At 42.0% G+C, this 20790-nt stretch overlaps 1 protein-coding gene across 5 annotated transcripts in view; it reads right to left on the bottom strand.

The window, feature by feature from the left end:
- PDHX (pyruvate dehydrogenase complex component X) overlaps positions 1 to 20790 on the bottom strand; it is a 76633-nt gene that overhangs the window by 48612 nt on the left and 7231 nt on the right. For all 5 annotated transcript variants that reach the window (XM_051622223.1, XM_051622227.1, XM_051622226.1 and 2 more), the window contains exons 2-4: positions 20588 to 20671; positions 15877 to 15977; positions 2168 to 2373 (exon numbers count right to left, since the gene is read on the bottom strand). In XM_051622223.1, the coding sequence (XP_051478183.1) occupies positions 2168 to 2373; positions 15877 to 15977; positions 20588 to 20671 (391 nt within the window). The remainder of the gene's footprint in view (positions 1 to 2167; positions 2374 to 15876; positions 15978 to 20587; positions 20672 to 20790) is intronic.

Raw genomic sequence — 20790 nt, 5'->3', positions numbered from 1 at the left:
GTTGCTTTCAGCATTCTCTGCCACTGAAGGAACTAAGAAAAACACCATCTACACTCCTGATCCCTCCACCATCCAGCCCAGTGCCCTGGAGTCCCTTTTTATTGCCTTAGGACTTCATAACATACCAACAGAGATTCCGTGCTCCAAATACATAACCTGATTCATCAACTAGAGAGCCAAGGAGTGATCAGAAAGATTCACTCACCCTTCAACAAACATATATGGCCTGTGAGAAAGCCTGATGGAGAATGGGGAATAACTATGGACTACTGTGGTCTGAATGAAGTTACCTCATCAACGAGTGCTGCTGTTTCAGACATGCTGGAACTTCAATATGAACTGGAGTCCAAGGCAGCTATATGGTATGCCATTGTTGACATCAGTAATGCAGTTTTCTCCATTCCCATAGCAGCAGAGTACAGGCCCCAATTTGCTTTCACTGAGAGGGGTGTTCAGTACACCTGGAATTGACTGCCCAAGGAGTGGAAGCATAGTCCTACTATCTGCCATGGACTGATCCACACTGCAATGGAGAAGGGTGGAGCTTCGGGCCATCTGCAGTACATTGACAACATCATTGTGTGGGATAATTGAGAAAGGCAAGAAGGTAATCTGCATTCTGTTGGAAGGTGGTTTTGCTATGAAGAGAAGCAAGGTCAAGGGACCTGCCAGAGAGGTCCATTTCCTGGGAGTTAGATGGCAAAATGTGCACTGACATATTCCTAGACTAGATATTAGGAATAATTTCTTTACTGAAGGCACTGGAACAAGCTGCTCAGGGAGCATGGTGGTGGAGTCACCAACCCTGGTGGAATTCCAGAACTGAACCGAGATAATTAAAACCAACAGAAAACCAAAAAAGCCCCAAAACAACAAAAAACCAGTTTGATAGCACATGCTACAAAAATTAGTTTTCAATTCTTTCCTTTCATAGGGTGTAATTTTACAGGTCTTGAGTTTTCACAATTCACTCTAAATAAGGAGTGATACCTTCAAATAAGGTACATCCTGTGACAAAAAACAGTGATTTATAGATTACTGTTATGTGATTAACAATTTGGGGTTAACTTATTCCCCTTCTAAGATGTTTGCAATCCTTAGAGTACCGTAACACATTAAAACAAAACAAAAAGCACATAAAGCCATAGTTTTCAGCTTTTGGCATTTCACTGTTATGAAAATAGGAAGACATTTTTCAAATAGCAAAGGTGCGAGACTTTGGATGGGTTTTGGAATGTGCCATTTGTTTGTTCATTTTTATCTCCTAAAAAAATAAATAGGAAACAAGTTATAGGTAAACTGAGCATTCAATGTATAAGCAATACTGTCCTGTACTTAGCACTGGTGAGGCTGCACCTCTAGTACAGTGTTTAGTTCTGGGCTGCTCATTACAAGACAGACATCAAGGTGCTGGAATGAGTCCAGAGAAGGGCAACAAAGCCAGGAAAGAGACTGGAGAACAACAGGAGCATCTGAAGGAGCTGGGGTTATTTAGTCTGAAGAAAAGGAGGCTGAGGGGAGATGTTATTGCTCTCTACAACTACATGAAAGGAGGTTGTAGTGAGGTGAGGGTTGGTCTCTTCTTGCAAGTAACAAGCAACAGGACAAGAGGAAATGGGCTCAAGTTGCACCAGGGGAGGTTTAGGTTGGATATCAGAAAAAATTTCTTCACTTAAAGGGTAATTAAACACTGGAATTGGCTACTCAGGGAGGTGTTTGAGCCTCCATCACTGGAGGTGTCTCAAAGATGTATAGATGTGGTGCTTGGGAACATGGTTTAAGCACTGAACTCAGTAGAGTTAGGTTAGTGGTTGGTAAAGTTATAGCTGGACTCAAAGATCTGAAACGTCTTTCCCAGCCAGCATGATTCTGTGATAACACAACATAATCCTAATCCAAGTTTGGAATCCTTCATAGGGCAACTGTATGTCAGAATAAAAACACAGCCACAGAAGGTGCCCTAAAAAAAAAGTATTATTTTGACTTATTTGGCTTACAAGCAAATAATATACTGGGCAAGTTTTATTACATCACACATATGGAAAAACTCCCTTAAACTAACAGCTTAATACTAGGTGAAAAGGAAGAAAAGATTCTTCTAGGTTCAGCACTACTGATACTACTACTAAATAAAACTTCCATTTTACAAAAAAACATAAAAACTTACTGCGATTTTCCAGGTTTATGTTCCAGTTTCAGAAGGTCTAAAACTGAAGCACCTGCAGCAGTTGAGGTAAATGCAGGTGCCAGTGTAGCCAGAGAAGATGAATCATCACCATGAGCTGGTATTTCCACTTGCTTCCAGTCCTGTCCTTCCTCTACCAGCAAACCAATTAGTGAGCCCAAGCGTACATTTTTGCTTCCTTCTTCCACCTAAGTTTAAGGCAAGGAGAACATTCAATGACATACTGTGCTATCTAGAATAATATGACTAAAAGTGGTAATGTAAATATTTCAGGCATATTAATGGCACTTCAAGAAAATATATCGTATTTGATTCCTACTACTAATAAGATGACCTACGATTGAAATTACTTACAGTTGCTATTATAATGTGAGGAATATTAACTTACAGAATCACAGAACCATATAAGAGTTTGGGTTGGATGGGACCTTAAAGATCATCTAGTTCCAACCTCCCTGCATGCACAGGGACACCTCCCATTAGATCAAATTGCTCAAAGCACCATCCAACCTGGCTTTAAAGACTTCCAGGGAGGAGGCATCCACAACTTCCCTGGGCAGCCTGTTCCAGTGTCTCACCACCCTCACACTAAAGAATTTCTTCCTAATGTCTAACCTAAATCTACCTTCTTGCAGTCTAAAATCATTACGCCTTGTCCTATCACTACATGTCCTTGAAAAAATTCCCCTCCCCAGCTTTCTTGTAGGCCTCCTTCAGGTACTTGCAAGGGTTAGGCGCCTTACCACAGAAAATACATGTCTGCCATAAAACTATTTCACCATATAAGGGAGACTAAATGGACACCACTCCTGCACAGTGCCTGTGGAACCAGGAACCGGTCGAGAGCTGAGGTGCGGGCTTCATGGGGAGGGGCACCTGCCTGCCTGTGGCTGGTCTGTTCTGTTCCAGGACTCAAGATTGGCTGAGCCAGGGCTGGCATGAAGATGGCATGATGCATTACGGCACCTGGAATGGTGCGCTGTGTCATTAGAACAGAAGTCACCGGACAACCGTGGGGTGGCTTCTGCCTCTGTTGAAACGAGAGAAGAAATCACTGGTAGCCTACAGGGACGCCACTCCGCTACTGCTGCTCCTGCCTTTTGGGAGAATACTGTCTTTCTACCAGATCTTCGTGTAATCCTAGGGAGCCGAAGGCTGAAATCCTATTGCTCTGAGATCCCTGACTGCTCCCTAAGAAGAAAGGGCCGCCCGAACCGGGGCTGCACCGCGCCTCTACCTGCAGCCACTGAAGCCGGTGCCGACCCCGGAGGAGGGCTGAGCAGAGCCAGAGCCGAGAGGAGCCTGGAGGAACACCGAGCCAGAGCCGGGAGGAGCCGAGCTGGGAAGAGCCGACCCCAGCCTAGCCGGAGCCGCCAGAGCGCTGCCACGCGCTGCCATCCACTGCCGCCACGTGGTGCATGTCTACAGCCCTCCAGCCCATCAGGCTGCTAAACGCCGACCAGCAGCTGGCGCCGTCACTGCCGCCTCATTCAACGTACCGGGAGTGTAAGAACCCCCATCCTGCTTTCCTAGTGTTCAGTCCTCTAAAATAGGGAGTGGCCCATTCTCACACGCAGAACAGCCAGCCCAACGAGGGGGAAATGCGACGCACTCTAAATCACCTCCATTTATTATAATGGTCTTCCTCCTATCTTTTGCATTCTATCCATGGCTTGCATTATATTTACGTCTGTACACCACTGCTCTGTTTATAAAGAAGCACCACATAGAAACCCCTCACTCTGTGTCCTTATTCCCTTTTTGAGTGAGAGTGTGTACTACCCATGGGGGGGGGGGGTGGATTTTGACAGGTATCAAGTAAACCCTCTTTTATTGTTTTTGAACCCTTAGAAGTACTGGAAGACCAGAGCTTCTCCGGAGAGTCCACTTCTCCGGGCTGAACAACCCCAACTCTCTCAGCTTGTCTTCATAGGAGAGGTGTTCCAGCCCTCTGATCATCTTCATGGTCCACCTCTGGACTTGCTACAACAGCTCCATGTCCTTCCTGTATTAGGGGCTCCAGAACTGGACACAGTGCTCCAGGTGGGGTCTCAACAGAGTGGAGTAGATGGGGAGAATCACCACCCTTGACCTGCTGGCCATGCTTCTTTTGATGCAGCCCAGGATACAGTTGGCTTTTTGGGCTGCAAGGACATGTCACCAGCTCATGTTGAGCTTTTCATCAACCAGCACCTCCAAGTCTTTCTCCTCAAGGCTGTTCTCAACCTGTTCTCCACCCAGCCTGTAATTTTGCTTATGATTGCCCCAACCCAGGTGCAGGATTTTGCACTTAGTCTTATTGAACTTCATAAGGTTGGTATGGGCCCACCTCTCCAGCCTGTCAGGGTCCCTCTGGATGTTATCCCTTCCCTCCAGCATGTCAACCACACCACATAGCTTGGTGTCATCAGCAAACGTGCTGAGGGTACACTCAGTTCCACTGTCCCTGTCACTGACGAAGATGTTAAACATTGCTGGATCTAGTACCAAACCTTGAGGAACGCCACCTATCACTGGTGTCCATTTGGACATCAAGACATTAACAACTACTCCTTCGAGTGTGACCATCCAGCCAATTCCTTACCCAACAAGTGGTCCACCCATCAAATTTATATCTTTCTAATTTAGACACCAGGATGTTATCTGGGACAGTTTCAAACACATTGCACAAATCCAGGTAGATTATGTCAGTGGCTCTCCCCTTGTCCACCAATGCTGTAACCAAATTGTAAATGCCCACCAAATCTGTCAGTCACAATTGGTGAAGCCATGCTGGTGGCCAGTGATCATCTCCTCCTTTCTTATGTGCTTTAGCAGTCTTCAGGAGGATCTGCTTCATAATCCTGCCCACACAGAGGGGAGACTGACTGGCTTGTAGTTTCCCATGTCTTCCTTTTTTCCCTATCTGAAAATAGGGATTATGTTTCCCCTCTTCCAGCCAGTGGGAATTTTACCAGACTGCAATGACTTCTCAAAGATGATGGTAAGTGGCTGTGCAACTTCATCTGCCAGTTCCCTCAAGAGCCTCAGATGAATCTCAACGGGTTCCACAGACTTGTGCACTTTCAGGTTCTTTAGATGATCTTGAACCTGCTCTTCTTTTACAGTGGGCAAAAAATGCCCCCAAATCACATACACCTAAGTTAGCCTTCAGAAATCAAAGTAAGCAATTTAAAGACTACCTTGTACCTCCAAGAAAAAAGTCTAATTAGCAATTGAAAACAATTGTGGATGGTTAACCTTTGTCAACAGAGCCTGAAAATTTTGCTGGACACATTGAGCACACCTAGTCTGAGATACCTATCCCATATCTAGTAGGATTGGTTTTCAAAATGCAAGCTTATAAATTCTGAAGCTAAGGGGACAAGATCAAAACCCCAAAAAACCCACAACAACAGTTCCCCATTTCTTCTTTTTGTACAGAAGGTAACATTCACTATCCTCTAATTTCCACCTCTAGATTTGTCTGCTTTAACATAACTGGTGCCAACTAACAAGCCTTTCCACCAAGAAAGTGTTAGCACTTATGTGGTATGTAAATCTCTGTTTCAAAGAACATCTGAACAGAAATCTCACAGAAAGATAAATCTTATCTAATATAAACTTATTCTAATTAGACTGGATAAGGCAAATTTATTCTAGATGTTCCTTTGAAAATAAAAAGGTATGTTTCAGTCAAAATATCGCTGTGATGCTTTGGCAGATAAAGGCATAGTAGTCATTTTAACATAACAACCTAATGAAGAGCTCCTCCTACAGTCTCTGAAATGGTTGTAGAACAACAACTCTGCAGGTGCTCAAAAGGAGTAATATTTCTAGGGCATCAGGGCAAATGTAAAGATAGTCCTTTTGAAGCACAGGTAGCCAAGTACAACTTAGACTTTACCAGCCCAAATACAGCTGATTTCCTAACAAAGGAAATGGACATTGTATTTCCACCATAAAGCCATACTGCATATATATTTTCCTCAAATGGAGCTGGTATATATCTACAATGCTGGCATTTTACCCAAGAAAATGAAAATCACTACCATTCGAAAAGCCCAAAGACAGAAAGATAAAATATATATATATATATATATATATATATAGTATCAGGTATCACACTGTTCTAGCACCTTAATTAGGTTTTCTAGGCACTTACACACTAATAAATAAAACAGAATGCTGGAATGACTGAACCAGGCAGATGGAAATACTAGAACGTTATTATTGAGGTAAGACTGTCATGGTTTGACTCAGGGTTGGCAACTGAACCAGTTACAATAATGCTCTTGATACCCTCTCCCTCCCTCCCAGGAAGGGAAGAAGAGAGATAATGAAGGAGACTTTCTGGGTTGAAAACTAAACTAGACAGCTTAAATTCAATACAAACGATAAAAGAAAATATGTACAATTATGTACAAATGTGCTAAGAAATGTGTAAAACCCTATTGCCTCCACCCACCCCCAGCAACTCCCACAGCACTCTCCTGAACTGTGGACGGTTCCGAAATGTCCCAGATCACTGCTGGAGAGAGTGGCAGAGCACACAGGAGCCGAGGGTAGAGTTATGAGGGTCAGGAATGCACGAGCCTAGGGATCAATGGTGATAGATAGACGGACTCCTCCCCAGACACCAGCCATGGATGGAAGAGAAGGGAAGAAGGAGAAAGGGGCTTGACTTCTGTGGTCCTTGACCTTATATTGAGTTTATGTAGATATATGGAATGGAATACTTCGGTCAATTTTCCTGTCTGTCTAGTCCACTCCTCCCTACAGGAGGGCTGCAGATACGACTCTTCTGTTCCTATAGCATCTGAGGCAGCAGAGCAAAGCCACCTTGGCATCTCAGAAGTAACAAAAACATTCCAGCATTATCAGTCCACTGGCTGGAAAACTTGCTGCTAGTTTAAAAAGAGATCTCCAAAGGAAAAAAAAAATTGTAAAATGAAAATTTGCCTCATCCTGGCTCAAACCAAAACAAAGATTGTTGTCTGCACTCTGTTAACTCCACTGACAGAATGTATCAGATTTTACAAGATTACCCAGCTTGCTTGCTAGAAGGACCAACACTAGACCTAAGAAGGAACAGCAAAGGCAATCTGGTCTCAGTATATTCTGATAAAATCTCTCACATTTACAGTTTTGCCAGCTCACGTCGTTTTTCCCCATGAATGCTAAGCAAATTCTAGTGTAATACTTCTTTAAGAGCATTTATTAAATGAAAACATTACTTAAGACTTACTTCATTATTTTCTGTTCTGATCACTTGATGCATTCTTTGTCATTAATATTCTGAAAAGCTTCATTTGAGAGAAGAAAATCTGAAGAATCCATCAAGACTTGATCGTATTTTATTTTTATTGAGTTGGCTTCAAAGTACTTGGGATGACAGAATGCCAACCAAAAGTTCTGAACAGATTTGTCTAAAAGGCTAAAAGATCTTATTGCAGAGAGGCTCAAGGCCTAGACTTGTAAAACTATATATAACTGCAATGTTACTTCCAGGCATAATCAAATAATATAGCAGCTTGAAGCCAGTATAAACACAACCTACCTAACCTAACCACTGAAACACCAAACCGGAGAAAAAAAAAACAAACAAAAAACCCAAACAAACAAACCAAAAAAGAAAACCAAGCTACAAATACACAAAATACTGAGGCTATTGACTGTAATAATTTTACAGCATTATCATACTTTGCACTGACCAAGATATTTAGAAATAAGTATGCTTATCAGCATAATATTAAGACATTTGATCCATACCAAAGGTGTCCCCCAAGTTCAAAATACTCCCCATATGGCATTAAGGTATTAATATGCAGCACCTAATTTTTTTTCCAAAACAAGAATAAATCAAGCAGTTTTGCATGCTCTCTTTCAATTACAAAGTCTTGCCAATGTAACAGATCACTTTTTATAAGTAATCTACATATTGTAACTGAATAGACCAAGAAATGCTGCAACATAATTGTGGTGTCAAGTCTTATCACAATTTTGGTGTCTGAATGCTTTAATGATGCAATGATACCACATGCAGGAATCCAGCAGGGATGCTTAAGCCTTCAGAAACATTACACAATATTTATACCAGTTAGGCTTTGTTTATAACCCAGCATTATATGAGCATTCAAAGCCACCAATGCTGTCAACTCTTCACTCTTCAGAGCAAGCCAATTGTGTTTTATATCATGTTCACCACTCCAAGACAGTTACGTTAAAAATTCCAGCATTCTTCTTCTAATCTTCTAATACAGGTTTCCAAACCAGAAAACTGCAGAGTTTGTATTTTTTAGAAGTATTTTTTTAAAAAACATGTTTTCAAACATGCAGCTCAGAACTAGGACAAAGTAAAGTTGTTATTAATTTCCTCCTGGATTTTTTAGTCACTTCTACATTTTCATAATTCACAACACCAAAAAACCTCTCTGCGTAGATCTCAATGAACCCCAGAATCTCAGAGCAAAAGAAGAGCTGAAATAACAAATTACTTTTGGTACTGTTTGTATGCATAGCTAAGAAGTGCCAAAAAGATCCTAACTTTGCTGAAAAGCAAACAAAGCACAGGTGAGCCAAGACATGGAGAAACCCTGGAGGACATTAAGTGCACAAAAGAATAAAATTCCCTTGGAGAAGTTGCGACTGCAGCACAGTACTTCAGTCACTAACACACACATTACAAAGATGTTTACTGCCTACATTAGGAAAAAAGGTGGACAGAACTTGATGCGGGCTCACTCTGCAATGAAAGTTTATATAAAAGTAGTTTTAGTTCACATCAATTCTCATTTGGTCACAAATGAGAAAATGGTACTGGATACTAAATCCAGTTCTTAAATAATCATTCATCATTTGGTTTTGGTTCTGTCGTGGTTTGGGCCTAACACAACAACAAAGAAACAGCCACATGGCTACTCACTCAACTTCTCCCCCCCACATACACTGTGGGATGGGGAGGACAAAGGCCAACTAGGAGCTCATGGGTAAAGACAAAAGGCAAGGAGGTTTCTTCACTGATTAACGTCCCAGGCAAAACAGACTCAACTCGGGGAAAAATTATAATTTAATTTCACACTAAAAGAATGCACACAAAACACAGTCAAAACAAAGAGCAGTGCTTACATACCTTAACCCCACCCCTCCCTTCTTCCCGGGCCAAAATTACTTTGTTCCCGATTTCTCTACTTCCTTCTCCCCAGCAGCACAGAGGGACAGGGGATGGGGCTTAGAGTTAGTACACGGTATACTGGTTCCTGCCGCTCCTTGCTCAGGAAAAAGGAATCCTTACAGTTCTCTCATGCTTCCCCATAGGGTCCCTCCCATGGGAGAGAGACCTCTGCAAACCTCTCCTTCATAAGTCCTTCTCACGAGGTCAGGAGCAAGCTACTCCAATGTGGGCTTCCCACAGAGTCACGGGCTGCTTTGGGAACAGTCATTTCTCCTGCCATGGGGTCTTCCACAGCTGCATAATCCAAGTCCACTGGCAGCAAATCCAAGTTCACCCCTCCCGGCACTTTAAGGCAGGTGTTCCAACACATTCCTCCATGAATGCAAGGGGATAGCCTGCCATCTCACCATAGGTTGCAGGGAAACTTCTGCTTGGGCACCTTCTTCCCCTTCTTCCTCACCAACTATGGGCACCGCTCTGCACTGCCAGCTCAGCTCTTTCTTCAACTGCTTGATCTGCTCAGGTCTTGTATCAGTTCTTTTGTATGTTAATCACAGAGGGGCATCTGTTTTGCCTATCTACATCCCCTGCCATCCCAGGTGCCCTCACAGAGCAGATGCAGGGCACTGGAGATAGAGGACTGTGGAAATGAAGATGCTGATAAAGCCCTATCCAGGGCTGAAGCAGCCTGCTATACACATTAGGACTGCTCCTGTGAAGAGCAAGAGGAGGGTAATTGTTATAGGAGATTCCCTTCTGAGGGGAACTGAGTGTCCTGTATGCCAGCTGGGCCCTTCCCACAGGGATGTCTGCTGCTTCCCTGGGGCCCAGGTTAGGGATATAACCAGGAAAATTCCTGGTCTGATACGACTCTCTGATTACTACCCTCTTTTGGCCTCTCAGGTAGGTACTGATGAGGTAGAGAGAAGAAGTCTGAGGGTAATGAAGAAAGATTTCAGGGCCTTGGGGCAATTGGTCAAGAGATCGGGAACACCAGTTATGTTCTCCTCTATCCCTCCAGTTCCTAGGAATGATGAATGGGTAAATGAGAAGACATGACAGATCAATGTCTGGCTCCAAACCTGGTACTACTAGCAGGACTTTGGGTTTTTTGACCACGGCTTGATCTACAGGACATTGGGCCTCATCACAACAGATGGGAAAACCCTATCTCACAGGGGGAAAAGGGCACTACGGAAACAGCAGGGCTCATGGACAGAGCTTTAAACTAGACTTGAAGGGGTAGGGGGATAAAACCAGGCCCACCAGAGATGAGTCTAGGGGTAAAGGGCCAAGGATGGGGGTGAAATCGATAGTCCATCTCAACTGCATCTACACTAATGCACATAGCATGGGCAACAAACAGGATGAGCTGGAAGCCATTGTGCAGCAGGACAGCTATGACGTAGCTGTCATCATGGAAACATGGTGTGACGACTGTCGCAACTGGAATGCTGCAACGAATGGATGTAAGTTCGTCAAAAGGGATAGGCAGAGGAGAGGTGGAGATGTGGCTCTGTATGTTAGGGAGTGCTTTGATTGTACAGAGCTTGACCACAGTGATGGCAAAGTTGAGTGTCTACAGGTAAGGATGAAGGGGAAGGAAAATAAGGCAGATATTGTACTGAGAGTCTGTCATAGACCACCCAGCCAGGACGAGGAGACAGACCAAGTATTCCACAAATGGCTGGCTGAAGTCACAGAATCACTAGCCCTTGTTCTGGTGGGGGACTTCAACCTACCAGACATCTACTGGAAATATAACACAGCAGACAGTAGGCAGGCTAGGAGGTTCCCTGATAGTGTGGAAGATAACTTCCTTAGGCAACTGGTAAGTGAGCTTCCCAGAGGAGCTGCCTTGCTGGACATCCTGCTCACAAACAGAAAAGGATTACTGGGAGTTGTGGTGGTCGGAGGCTGTCTTGGACTTAGTGATCACGAAATGGTGAAGTTTTCAATTCTTAGTGATGTAAGGAGGGGGGTTAGCAAAACCTACACCTTGGACTTTCAGAGGATGGACTTTGGCCTGTTCAGAACACTGGTTTAGAAAGTCCCTTGGGAGACGGTCCTAAAAGGCAAAGGGGTTCAGGAAGGCTGGATGCTCTTCAAGAAGGGAAACTTAAAGGCCCAGGAGCAGGCTGTCCCCATGTTTCGCAAGATAAAAGGGTGGAGATCATGGCCAGCCTGGCTGAACAGGGAGCTTTGGATGGGACTTAGGAAAAAAAGGAAGGTTTACCACCTTTGGAAGAAGGGAACGGGCAATTCAAGAGGAGTACAGAGATCTTGTTAGGTCATACAGAGAGAACACTAGGAAGGCAAAAGCCCAGCTGGAGCTTAAGTTAGCCACTGATGTAAGGGACAACAAAAACAGTTTTTGTAAATTCATCAACAATAAAAAAAGAACCAGGGAGGATCTCCATCCCTTATTGGATGCAGGGGGAACATTGCAACCAAGGATGAGGAAAAGACTGAGATACTTAATGGCTACTTTACCTCCATCTTTAATAATTAGTCAGACCAGCTCCCCCTAGGGTGTTCAGCTGAAAGATAAAGACGGAGAGCAGAATAACGCCCCTCCCCATAATCTAGGCAGAATAAGTTAATGATCTGCTTTTGCACCTGGACACACATAAGTCTATGGAGCTGCATGGGATTCCCCTGAGAGTACCAAGGGAGCTGGCAGGGAAGCTCGCTAAGCCTCCCTCCATCAATTATCAACAATACTGGTCAGCAGGGGAGGTCCCAGATGACTGGAGGCTGGCTAATGTGATGCTGGAAGGAGGATCTGGGGAACTACAGGCTTGTCAGTCTGACCTCAGATGAGGGGAAGGCCGTGGATATTGTCTACCTGGACTTTGGTAAGGCCTTTGACACCATCTCCTACAGCATTCTCCTGGAGAAACTGGCAAATCATGGCGTAGACAAGTGTAATCTTCACTGGGTGAAAAACTGGCTGGTGGCCAGGCCCAGAGAGTTGTGTTAAATGGGGTCAAATCTAGTTGGCAGCTAGTGGTGTCCCTCAGGGCTCAGTTTTGGGGCCAATCTTGTTCAACATCTTTATCAATGATCTGGATGAGTGGATTGAATGTACTCTCAGTAAGTTTGCAGACAACACCGAAAGGGGTGGGAGTGTCGATCTGCTAGAGGGTAGGAACACTCTACAGAGGGATTTTGACAGGCTGAATTGGCCAGGGCCAATTGCTTGAGGTTCAATAAGGCCAAGTGACAGGTCTTGCATTTTGGTCACAACAACCCCAGGCAATGCTACAGGCCTGGGGAGGAACGGCTGGAGAGCTGCTGAGTAAAGCGAGACCTAGAGGTGCTGGTGGAGAGTCAGTTTAACATGAGCCAGCAGTGTGCCCAGGTGGCCAAGAAGGCCAACAGCATCCTGGCCTGCATCAAGCTAGCAGGAGCAGGGAGGTGATCATGTCCCTGTAGTCAGCACTGGTGAGGCCACACCTCAAGTACTGTGTTCAGTTCTGAGCCCCTCACTACAGGAAGGACACTGAGATGCTGGAACATGTCCAGAGAAGAGCCACCAAGTTGGTGAAGGGCCTATAGAACAAGACATATGAGGAGCAGCTGAGGGAACTAGGGATTTTTAGTTTGGAGAAGAGGAGGCTGAGGGGAGATCTCACTGATCATTAAAAGACCCAACCAAACAGAAAAGGAATACATGCATGAGTATCTATTTTACTGTTAGTCTGCTTTTTCTTAAATCATACATACTTACATTATACTGTCAAGAAAAAACAAGAAAGGTTATAGAAGTTTAATTCATTTAATCTAACAAATCTTCCATCTTTAAAGGTAAAAACCAAAAATGTTAGGCCGGTAGTGAACTTATTTGACTTAAGTTTTCCATACCAAACTCAATCCATATGGTAAAGACATTGTAGCTTACATCAAAGAACATAAAATTGTTACCTCATTTCTTTTAGAAAGTGAGTAAACTTCTGCCAGATGCCAGTAATTCATATGCACCAAAAATTCTTAATTTCCAATACACTACATTGCATCTGAAACTTTCCAGTAGCCTATGGAGGGACATCTTTTCAATAAGAAATCACCTCCCCAGCCACAAACCTAAGATATCTTAATGTTATAAGCCTTAAGGAGACTAGAATAAAAGCCTTTTATGTAACTATTCTGTACTATAGTTAAGCTCATCTTTCCTAGATTCCAAAAGGACAGGTTAAAAGAATCTATTAATGATTGTGTTTGCACAATAATCTGTTTACATTACTGCAATAAAGCTGTCTCTTTTCCCTTACTCTGAAAGGCAATCAGTGATTTTCAAACTCCTGGCATCTCCTTCTCTGGTATATGATTGCTATTGGATTAGGTTACTATCTTGGCTAAGGCTGAGAGTCACTGCTCCATGATATTGGTATGTAGTTGCTGGAGAGTCTGGTTTTGATGTATCAAAAACGTGCCACAACAGCAGTAAGAAGAAATTTTGGAATGCATTTGGAATACAAGACAGGAAACAGGAAAAACACAGCTTCTGAAATACTAATGCTACCTGTAGCCATCATGAATTAAAGACATTTGAAAAACCTATATTGGAGTCTGCTATTCTTTTCTTAATGTACATCTGGGAATCATTATTTAATACTTTTGACAGAAATGATCCCTCTCTCTCCTCTTCACATAATCTAAGACAAAGCAGTATGTGTAAAGGCAGAATAGGTATTTCATATTAAGAAACAAAAGAAAAATAAGAGATTGCACAAGTTTTTGTCAAGGCTATTAGACTCAAAATAATTTTCATAAACATTCAAAATTGAAAGAGAGAGAAATAAATATAGTGAAAGCATTACTTACACAGGAATTATTAAAATAACTATATAGAGACTAAAAGCACATTAAAAAAAAGTCTGATGTGAGATTCTGTTTCCCACTATCCTGGGACAGTGGAATAGATTCACTGAAACTTCTTAGATGTGTTGATCCACAGTTGACCACAAAAACTCAGAATTTTCAAGGCACTGCAAAAAAATTGAATATCCGGGGAAAATTACTATTTATCAATGTAAATTTAAGAAAAATATTTACAAAACTCTTATTTATGTAAACTACTGTTTTAAATGCAAGTTATCCTGTAGAAATTAAACACTAAAAATAATTTCTTCTCAGCCCTGAGAGACTTCACTCGCAGCTGAATTCTGTCTTAACATCCTCTACTTCCCACCTAGCTCCCCACCTATTTCAATGCTTTCATTTTTGCAAAGAATGTTCCATTTCCTTACACAAATAAAGGAAGATACTAAACAGACCATCACTTCTTAAATGCCACCACAGAGGAAACTACTCTCTCTTTTTTGGCACAGGATAACTATGTAAATACATGCTGTTGCAAGAAAATCCAACTGTAGGCAACCTAATACACCAACTCAATATTATAACTGTAATAGCAGCAGAAAAATGTGTCTCACTTTACATAGGGTAAATGTAGTAGAATGCTCCACCTCTGTGTACCTGCCTCATTTTTCTTCTGTGATTCAATTGCTCTCTGTCTCTCAGTTTTATAGCCCCAGGTCTGGGGTGGAAAGATTCCCATGGGAAAGGAAAGGTCCTAGGAAGCTCTGAACCTTGAAATTACAAACAGAAGGCCAAGTTCATGTTCATAACACCAGCTGCTCTCCCATGTTCACAGATCTTAGCCTAGCCACATCTAGGCCCTTTTACATTCTAATGAGAACTAGCATAAGTTCATTCTGAAATAAACATTTTTTTTAAATGTTAGAAAAGAGGAGAAGGAGAAAGGAAAAGATACAGAATTTGACTAGTCTTTTTAGAATATGTAGAGAGAACAGTACAGGACTTGTAAGCAGATTTTGAGCAATACAGGGCTAGGAACCAAGTCCTTTATCCTGATCACCATAGGCCAGTTGTTTTTGCTTCCATCTTCATAGAGAACAGGATTTAAAGCCAAACATAAACAAGGAACTCAAACAAACTGAGCATTAACTCTGCTACATATGGGCATACACAAAAATACGCCAAAATTGTGTTTACAGAACCTCATCATTCATCCCAGTTCTCATTCTTTATGTTAAGCCTTATCAATTTAACTTTAAGAATACAGGAAATAAAAAATGCTAAGAACTGTCCTCTGGATCAGCCCATCTTGTATAATGTTTCAACTTCAATGGCCAGCACAAGATAATCTAGCATGGAGATCACACATCCTGAGTGAAGTACCATTCAAAATTCCATATTCAACTAACTGATTGTAATTTGTTTTTCTATAACTAAGAGTAAGAGATGTCATAAACTGCAATATTTCATTGGTATAATTTATAAGGTGCAAAACAACATAATTAAACATAATTAAATCAGGTTAACTGAAATTCCATTAAACATATATAGAATCATGTACTGTGTACCTGTATAAAATAAATAGAGCAATTATTTTTCACTAGGAATGCAACTAAGAAAATTTAGCTATCTAAACTGGTTGTTGAGGCAAAATGCTAAACAACAGTCTGAAAAGAAGCTGTTATCATCCCACTCAGAAACACAGAATCCCTACCAGTATTTTAGCCAATATGCCATCGTCACTTGATTCCATGGTAATCACCGCTTTGTCTGTTTCAATTTCACACAATGCATCTCCAGCATTCACTGTTTCCCCTGCAAAATACAGCAGAACTTAAGAATACTTAGGCTCAAATTATTTTCAGATCTATTTAACCATGGACGATAGATACTTATCCATATAATACAGTCATTTAACATTCTTCAATATGTTCTACAGATAGTTGATTCCTCATCCTTATTTATCATACTTTATCTTTTATTTCTAGATAAAAACACTAAGATTCAGAGACAAAAACTGCTGCAGCAGAATATTAACATATTTCAAATACTGATCTTTACAGTAGGTTTTCCAAGAGAAAGTACATACAACATTTATTTTCACACTACCATCACTCAGTAACAACACCATTAATATACATAGTCCTGAGCTTTCCATAGTCATTGCTAGGCATAAATCAAAGCAAGCTATTTAAAACTGTAAATTTTAAGACAATGGTCACAGGTAACATCATCTTTAATTATTACAGTTCCCTAGTTTGTACCTACACTATTAAAGATATTAAAAAAAAAACAACAACTACAAAACGCAGTACCTTTTAATCTCTTTGTCTGCAAGCTTGTTTCCTCAATCTCTTACATAGTTAAAAGGGACTTTTAGAAACATAATTACTTTGTTAAATACCCACAACTGTCAGAAATTGCTTGTACCACATTAGACAAATCTATTATTAATTTTGAAGTTTAGTCTTCTGAGTTTGAAGAATATATGTATCTATCAGTGCATGATAAAGATATTATGGGTCTGTGTGCTGGCTTGGTTTGGTGGGATTTTTTGGAAGTTGGGGAAGGGCTCCAGGAGTGGCTCCTGTAAGACCCTGAGATCTTCCCCTGCTCCAAAAAAACAGCTAGCTAAGGAGCCACTAGAGGGACAACAGATGCACCTCTGCAATTAACATATGAAAGAACTGATATAACACCTGAGCAGAGCAAGCAGTGGAGAAGAGCTGAGCTGGAGGGACAAAGCGGTCAGTGCTGGTGGTTGGTGAGGAAGAAGGGGAAGAAGGTGCCCAAGCAGAAGTTTCCCTGCAACCTATGGCGAGATGGCAGGCTGTCCTCCCACATGCATGGAGAAACGTGGTGGAACTGAAGGCCTGAAGGCACCAGGAGAGGTGAACTTGGACAGTGGACTTCGATTTTGCAACCAGTGGACTCAAATTTGCTGACAGTTGATTATGCAGCTATGGAAGATCCCAGCGCCAGGGGAGGTGACTGCTCCTGAAGCAGCCCGTGACTCTGTGAGAAGCCCACGCTGGAGCAGCTCCGGACCTCATGGGAAGGCCTCATGAAGGAGAGGTTTGTGAAGACCTCTCACCCATGGGAGGGACCCCATGGAGAAACAGGGGAGGACTGTAAGGAATCCTTCTTCCTCAGCAGGAAGGAGCAGCAGGAAACTGTTAACAGACTGTGAACTGACTCTAAACCCCATCCCCTGTCCCCCTGTGCCACTGAGGGGACAAGATAGAGAAATCGGGAACAAAGTAATTTGGGCCCAGGAGGAAGGGAGGGTTGTAGGTACCATATGTAAGCTCTGGTCTTTGTGTTGTTCTGTGTGCTGTGTGCATCTGATTAGTGGTTTGGTTTTTTTTCCCCAAGTTGAGTCTGTTTTGCCTGGGATTTTAGTAAGTGAAGAAACCTCCTTACCCTTTGTCTCGACCCATCTCACAGTGCCTATGTGTGTAAGTGGGGCGGGGGCCATGTGGCTGGTTCTTTTTGGGTTAGGTCCACACAAAAACACCCATCGCAATTTTGAATGCTCTATTTATTGTAAAACAGACTACTGTTGTGTTTTAATGTCTTACAGTCATTGACAACTAATAAATACAAAAAGGACTTTGGATTGTTCGCATAGCCTTGGACGTGGTTCTTGACTCACTGAAGCTTCAATTTTCAAGAACGCTGGCGCAATTACTTGTTACAGATACAGACTGTAGGAGCCATATTGCCGCAAAAATTCTTACTAGAAGTTTTACAAGTAGATAGTCATTTCCACTACTGGAGCAACAAGTTGCCTTCCAGCTACCTCTCAAACTGTATCGAAAACGTATAAAGCAAATTACTCCAGTAATGCAATGATGAAGGCTGTATCGACACTTAGACGGTAAGCCAAAGGTCATGGCAGAATAGCCAAAACATATTTAGCTCACCAAATTGTGTCTGTCAAGGACAGTATGCTTTGACAGATTTAAATCTTTTTTCTCCAAACGAGTTATTCTCTTTAGCAAATCTAACAATGCCTGAGAACAAGATATATTCCTACAGTCATGTAAACTCTGCAATGCATTATAGAAACATAGAATCATTTGGTCGGAAAAGACCCTTAAGATCATCAAGGCCAACCTTTAACCCAGCACTTCCAAGTCCACCACTAAACCATATTCCTAAGCACCATACTGACACATCTTTTAAATACCTCCAGGGATGGCAACTTGACCACTAGCCTGTTCAATGCTACACAAACTTCTGTTAAAATTTTTCCTAATATCCGATCTAAACCTCTCCTGACATAACTTAAGGCCATTTCCTCTGGTTATACTGCTTGCTACTTGTGAGAAACTACCTACCTTGCTACAACCTCTTTTCAGGTAGCTGTTGAGAGCAATACAGCTCTCCTTTCAGCATCCTTTTCTTCAAACTAAACAGCCCCAGTTCCCTCAGCCACTCCTCATAAGCCTTGTGCTCTTGACCCTTCACAACTTCATTGCTTGGTGGCTCTTCTTTGGACACATTCCAGCACCTCAATGTCCTCAATGTCCTTCCTGTAGCGAGGGAACAAAAACTGAACACCATAGTCAAGGTGTGGCCTTACCAGTGCCAAGTACAGGGGCACAATCACTTCCCTAGTCCTGCTGGCCACACTATTTCTGATACAAGCCAGGATGCTGTTGGCCTCCTTGGCCACCTGGGCACGCTGCTGGCTCACATTCAGCCTGCTGTCAATGAATACCTACAGGTCCTTTCCTGCCCTGCAGCTTTCAGCCAGTCTTTCCCAAACCTGTAGACTTGTATGGGGTTGCTGTGACCCAAGTGCAGGACCCAACACCTAGCCTTGCTGAATCTCATACACTCAGTCTTGGTCCATCAATCCAGCTAGCCACTCTACATTGCTCTGCAGAGCCTTCCCTAACTTGGTGTCATCTGCACATTTACTGAGGGTGCACTCAATTCCCTTATCCAGATGACTGATAAAGACATTAAACAAAATTGGGCCCACCACTTGTGACTAGCTGCCAAGTTACTCAACTCCACTCACCACCACTCTTTGAGCTTGGCCAAGCAGCCAGTTTTTTATCCAGCAAAGAATACACACATCCAAGGCATTGGAATCACAGAAATACAGAATCACAGAATTGTCATGGTTGGAAAAAATCTCTAAGATCACCACATGCAACCGTCAACACTGCTCCAACCCCTCCAAAAATATTAAAAAAATAAACCAAATAGAACACGTCCTGAAGAGGTGATTCCATGACAGCCTTGGGCAACCTGTTCCAGCACCTGATCACTATTTCAGCAAAGAAATTCTTCCTAACAACTAGTCTAAACCTCTGCTGGTGTAACTTCAGGCCATTTGCTCTAGTCTTACCATTATTTACTAGAGAGAAGAGGCCAACACCCACCTCCCTACAACTTCCTTTCAGTTAGTTGTAGAAAGCAATGAGGTCTCCCATCAACCATTTCATGGTTGCTAAGCCTCTGACCACCACAGCTCCCACCAGTCCTTCCCTGTTTGTAAAAAGGGAAGTTTGTGAAAAGAGAAACCAGTTTCTCCTGGAGAATGCAATACCTATCTAGAACTGCTACATCAGATGCAAAACAGTCTAAATCTGGTTTTAATATTAAATTGGAGAAGCAAAATGGTAGAAGGAGAAGAGAGAAAAGTCTCCTGACAGAACAGGGACTGCGATTCTTCTGCAGATCATTTTTCATTTACATACAACCTATGTGAAGACAAAACATACACTTGGACTATGTAGCTGCTACAACATATTTTAACAGAAGCACATTACTTTTCAGTTATCAGAATATCACAAATAGCCCTAACAGCCTTGGTTTTCTTAGGTTTTTGTTTTGTTTTCATTTTTTTTTTTTCCAGAGTAGTTTGTTTTCATTTTAGGTTCGTTGTTTGTTTTTTTCATGGAAAGAGATTTCCCTATTTGGAATGTTGGTTAATCTATTTTTTTCTATCAGTTTTATTTTTAGACTATAATCTAGATACTTAAAAATGTAAGTCCTGAATAGCAACTATAAAAATACCATATCTTCCCTGTTACTTGGTGACACAGCAGAATAATGAAACAGAGACACACCTTCCACAAAGTCAAAGGCTCTCAGACATCCAATGTTATTGACCAGCATGACAAAGTTCAGAATTAAAAACAAAACACACACAGACATCCTAGAACAGCCTGATGGAAACTTAAAAGATATGATCAATGTAACCTTTTGGAAGACAACTAAAAGAAAAATGTTTTAAGTACCAACAATTTCAAAGCAGGTATTGTTCAAGAAGACAGCATCCATATACTAAACACTTTGCTTCAAAATACTAAGGTACAGCAAGAAAGAATCCTCTTATTCTTACAGAAAAGATTTTTACAGCTGAAGAATTAGAGCAAATGTAGCCATAGAAAATGTCGTCTTACCTTCCTTTTTTAACCATTTCAGAATGTTTCCTTCTTCCATTGTAGGAGAAAGTGCAGGCATGAGAACTTTAATACCAGGTGTACCTGTAAAACAAGTGCATGATTACAAAGATTAATACTTTTTCACAATACTTATTTTCTCAGTTAACTGCTTAACATAAATGAAAGTAGAAGTGCATGAAGCTGAAAGACAGTTGAACAAA

This window comes from Apus apus, chromosome 5 (assembly GCF_020740795.1).
Source record: "Apus apus isolate bApuApu2 chromosome 5, bApuApu2.pri.cur, whole genome shotgun sequence".
Lineage (NCBI taxonomy): Eukaryota > Metazoa > Chordata > Aves > Apodiformes > Apodidae > Apus > Apus apus.
Note: the sequence above shows the minus strand (reverse complement) of the source record. Positions and strands in the feature narration are given on the sequence as shown.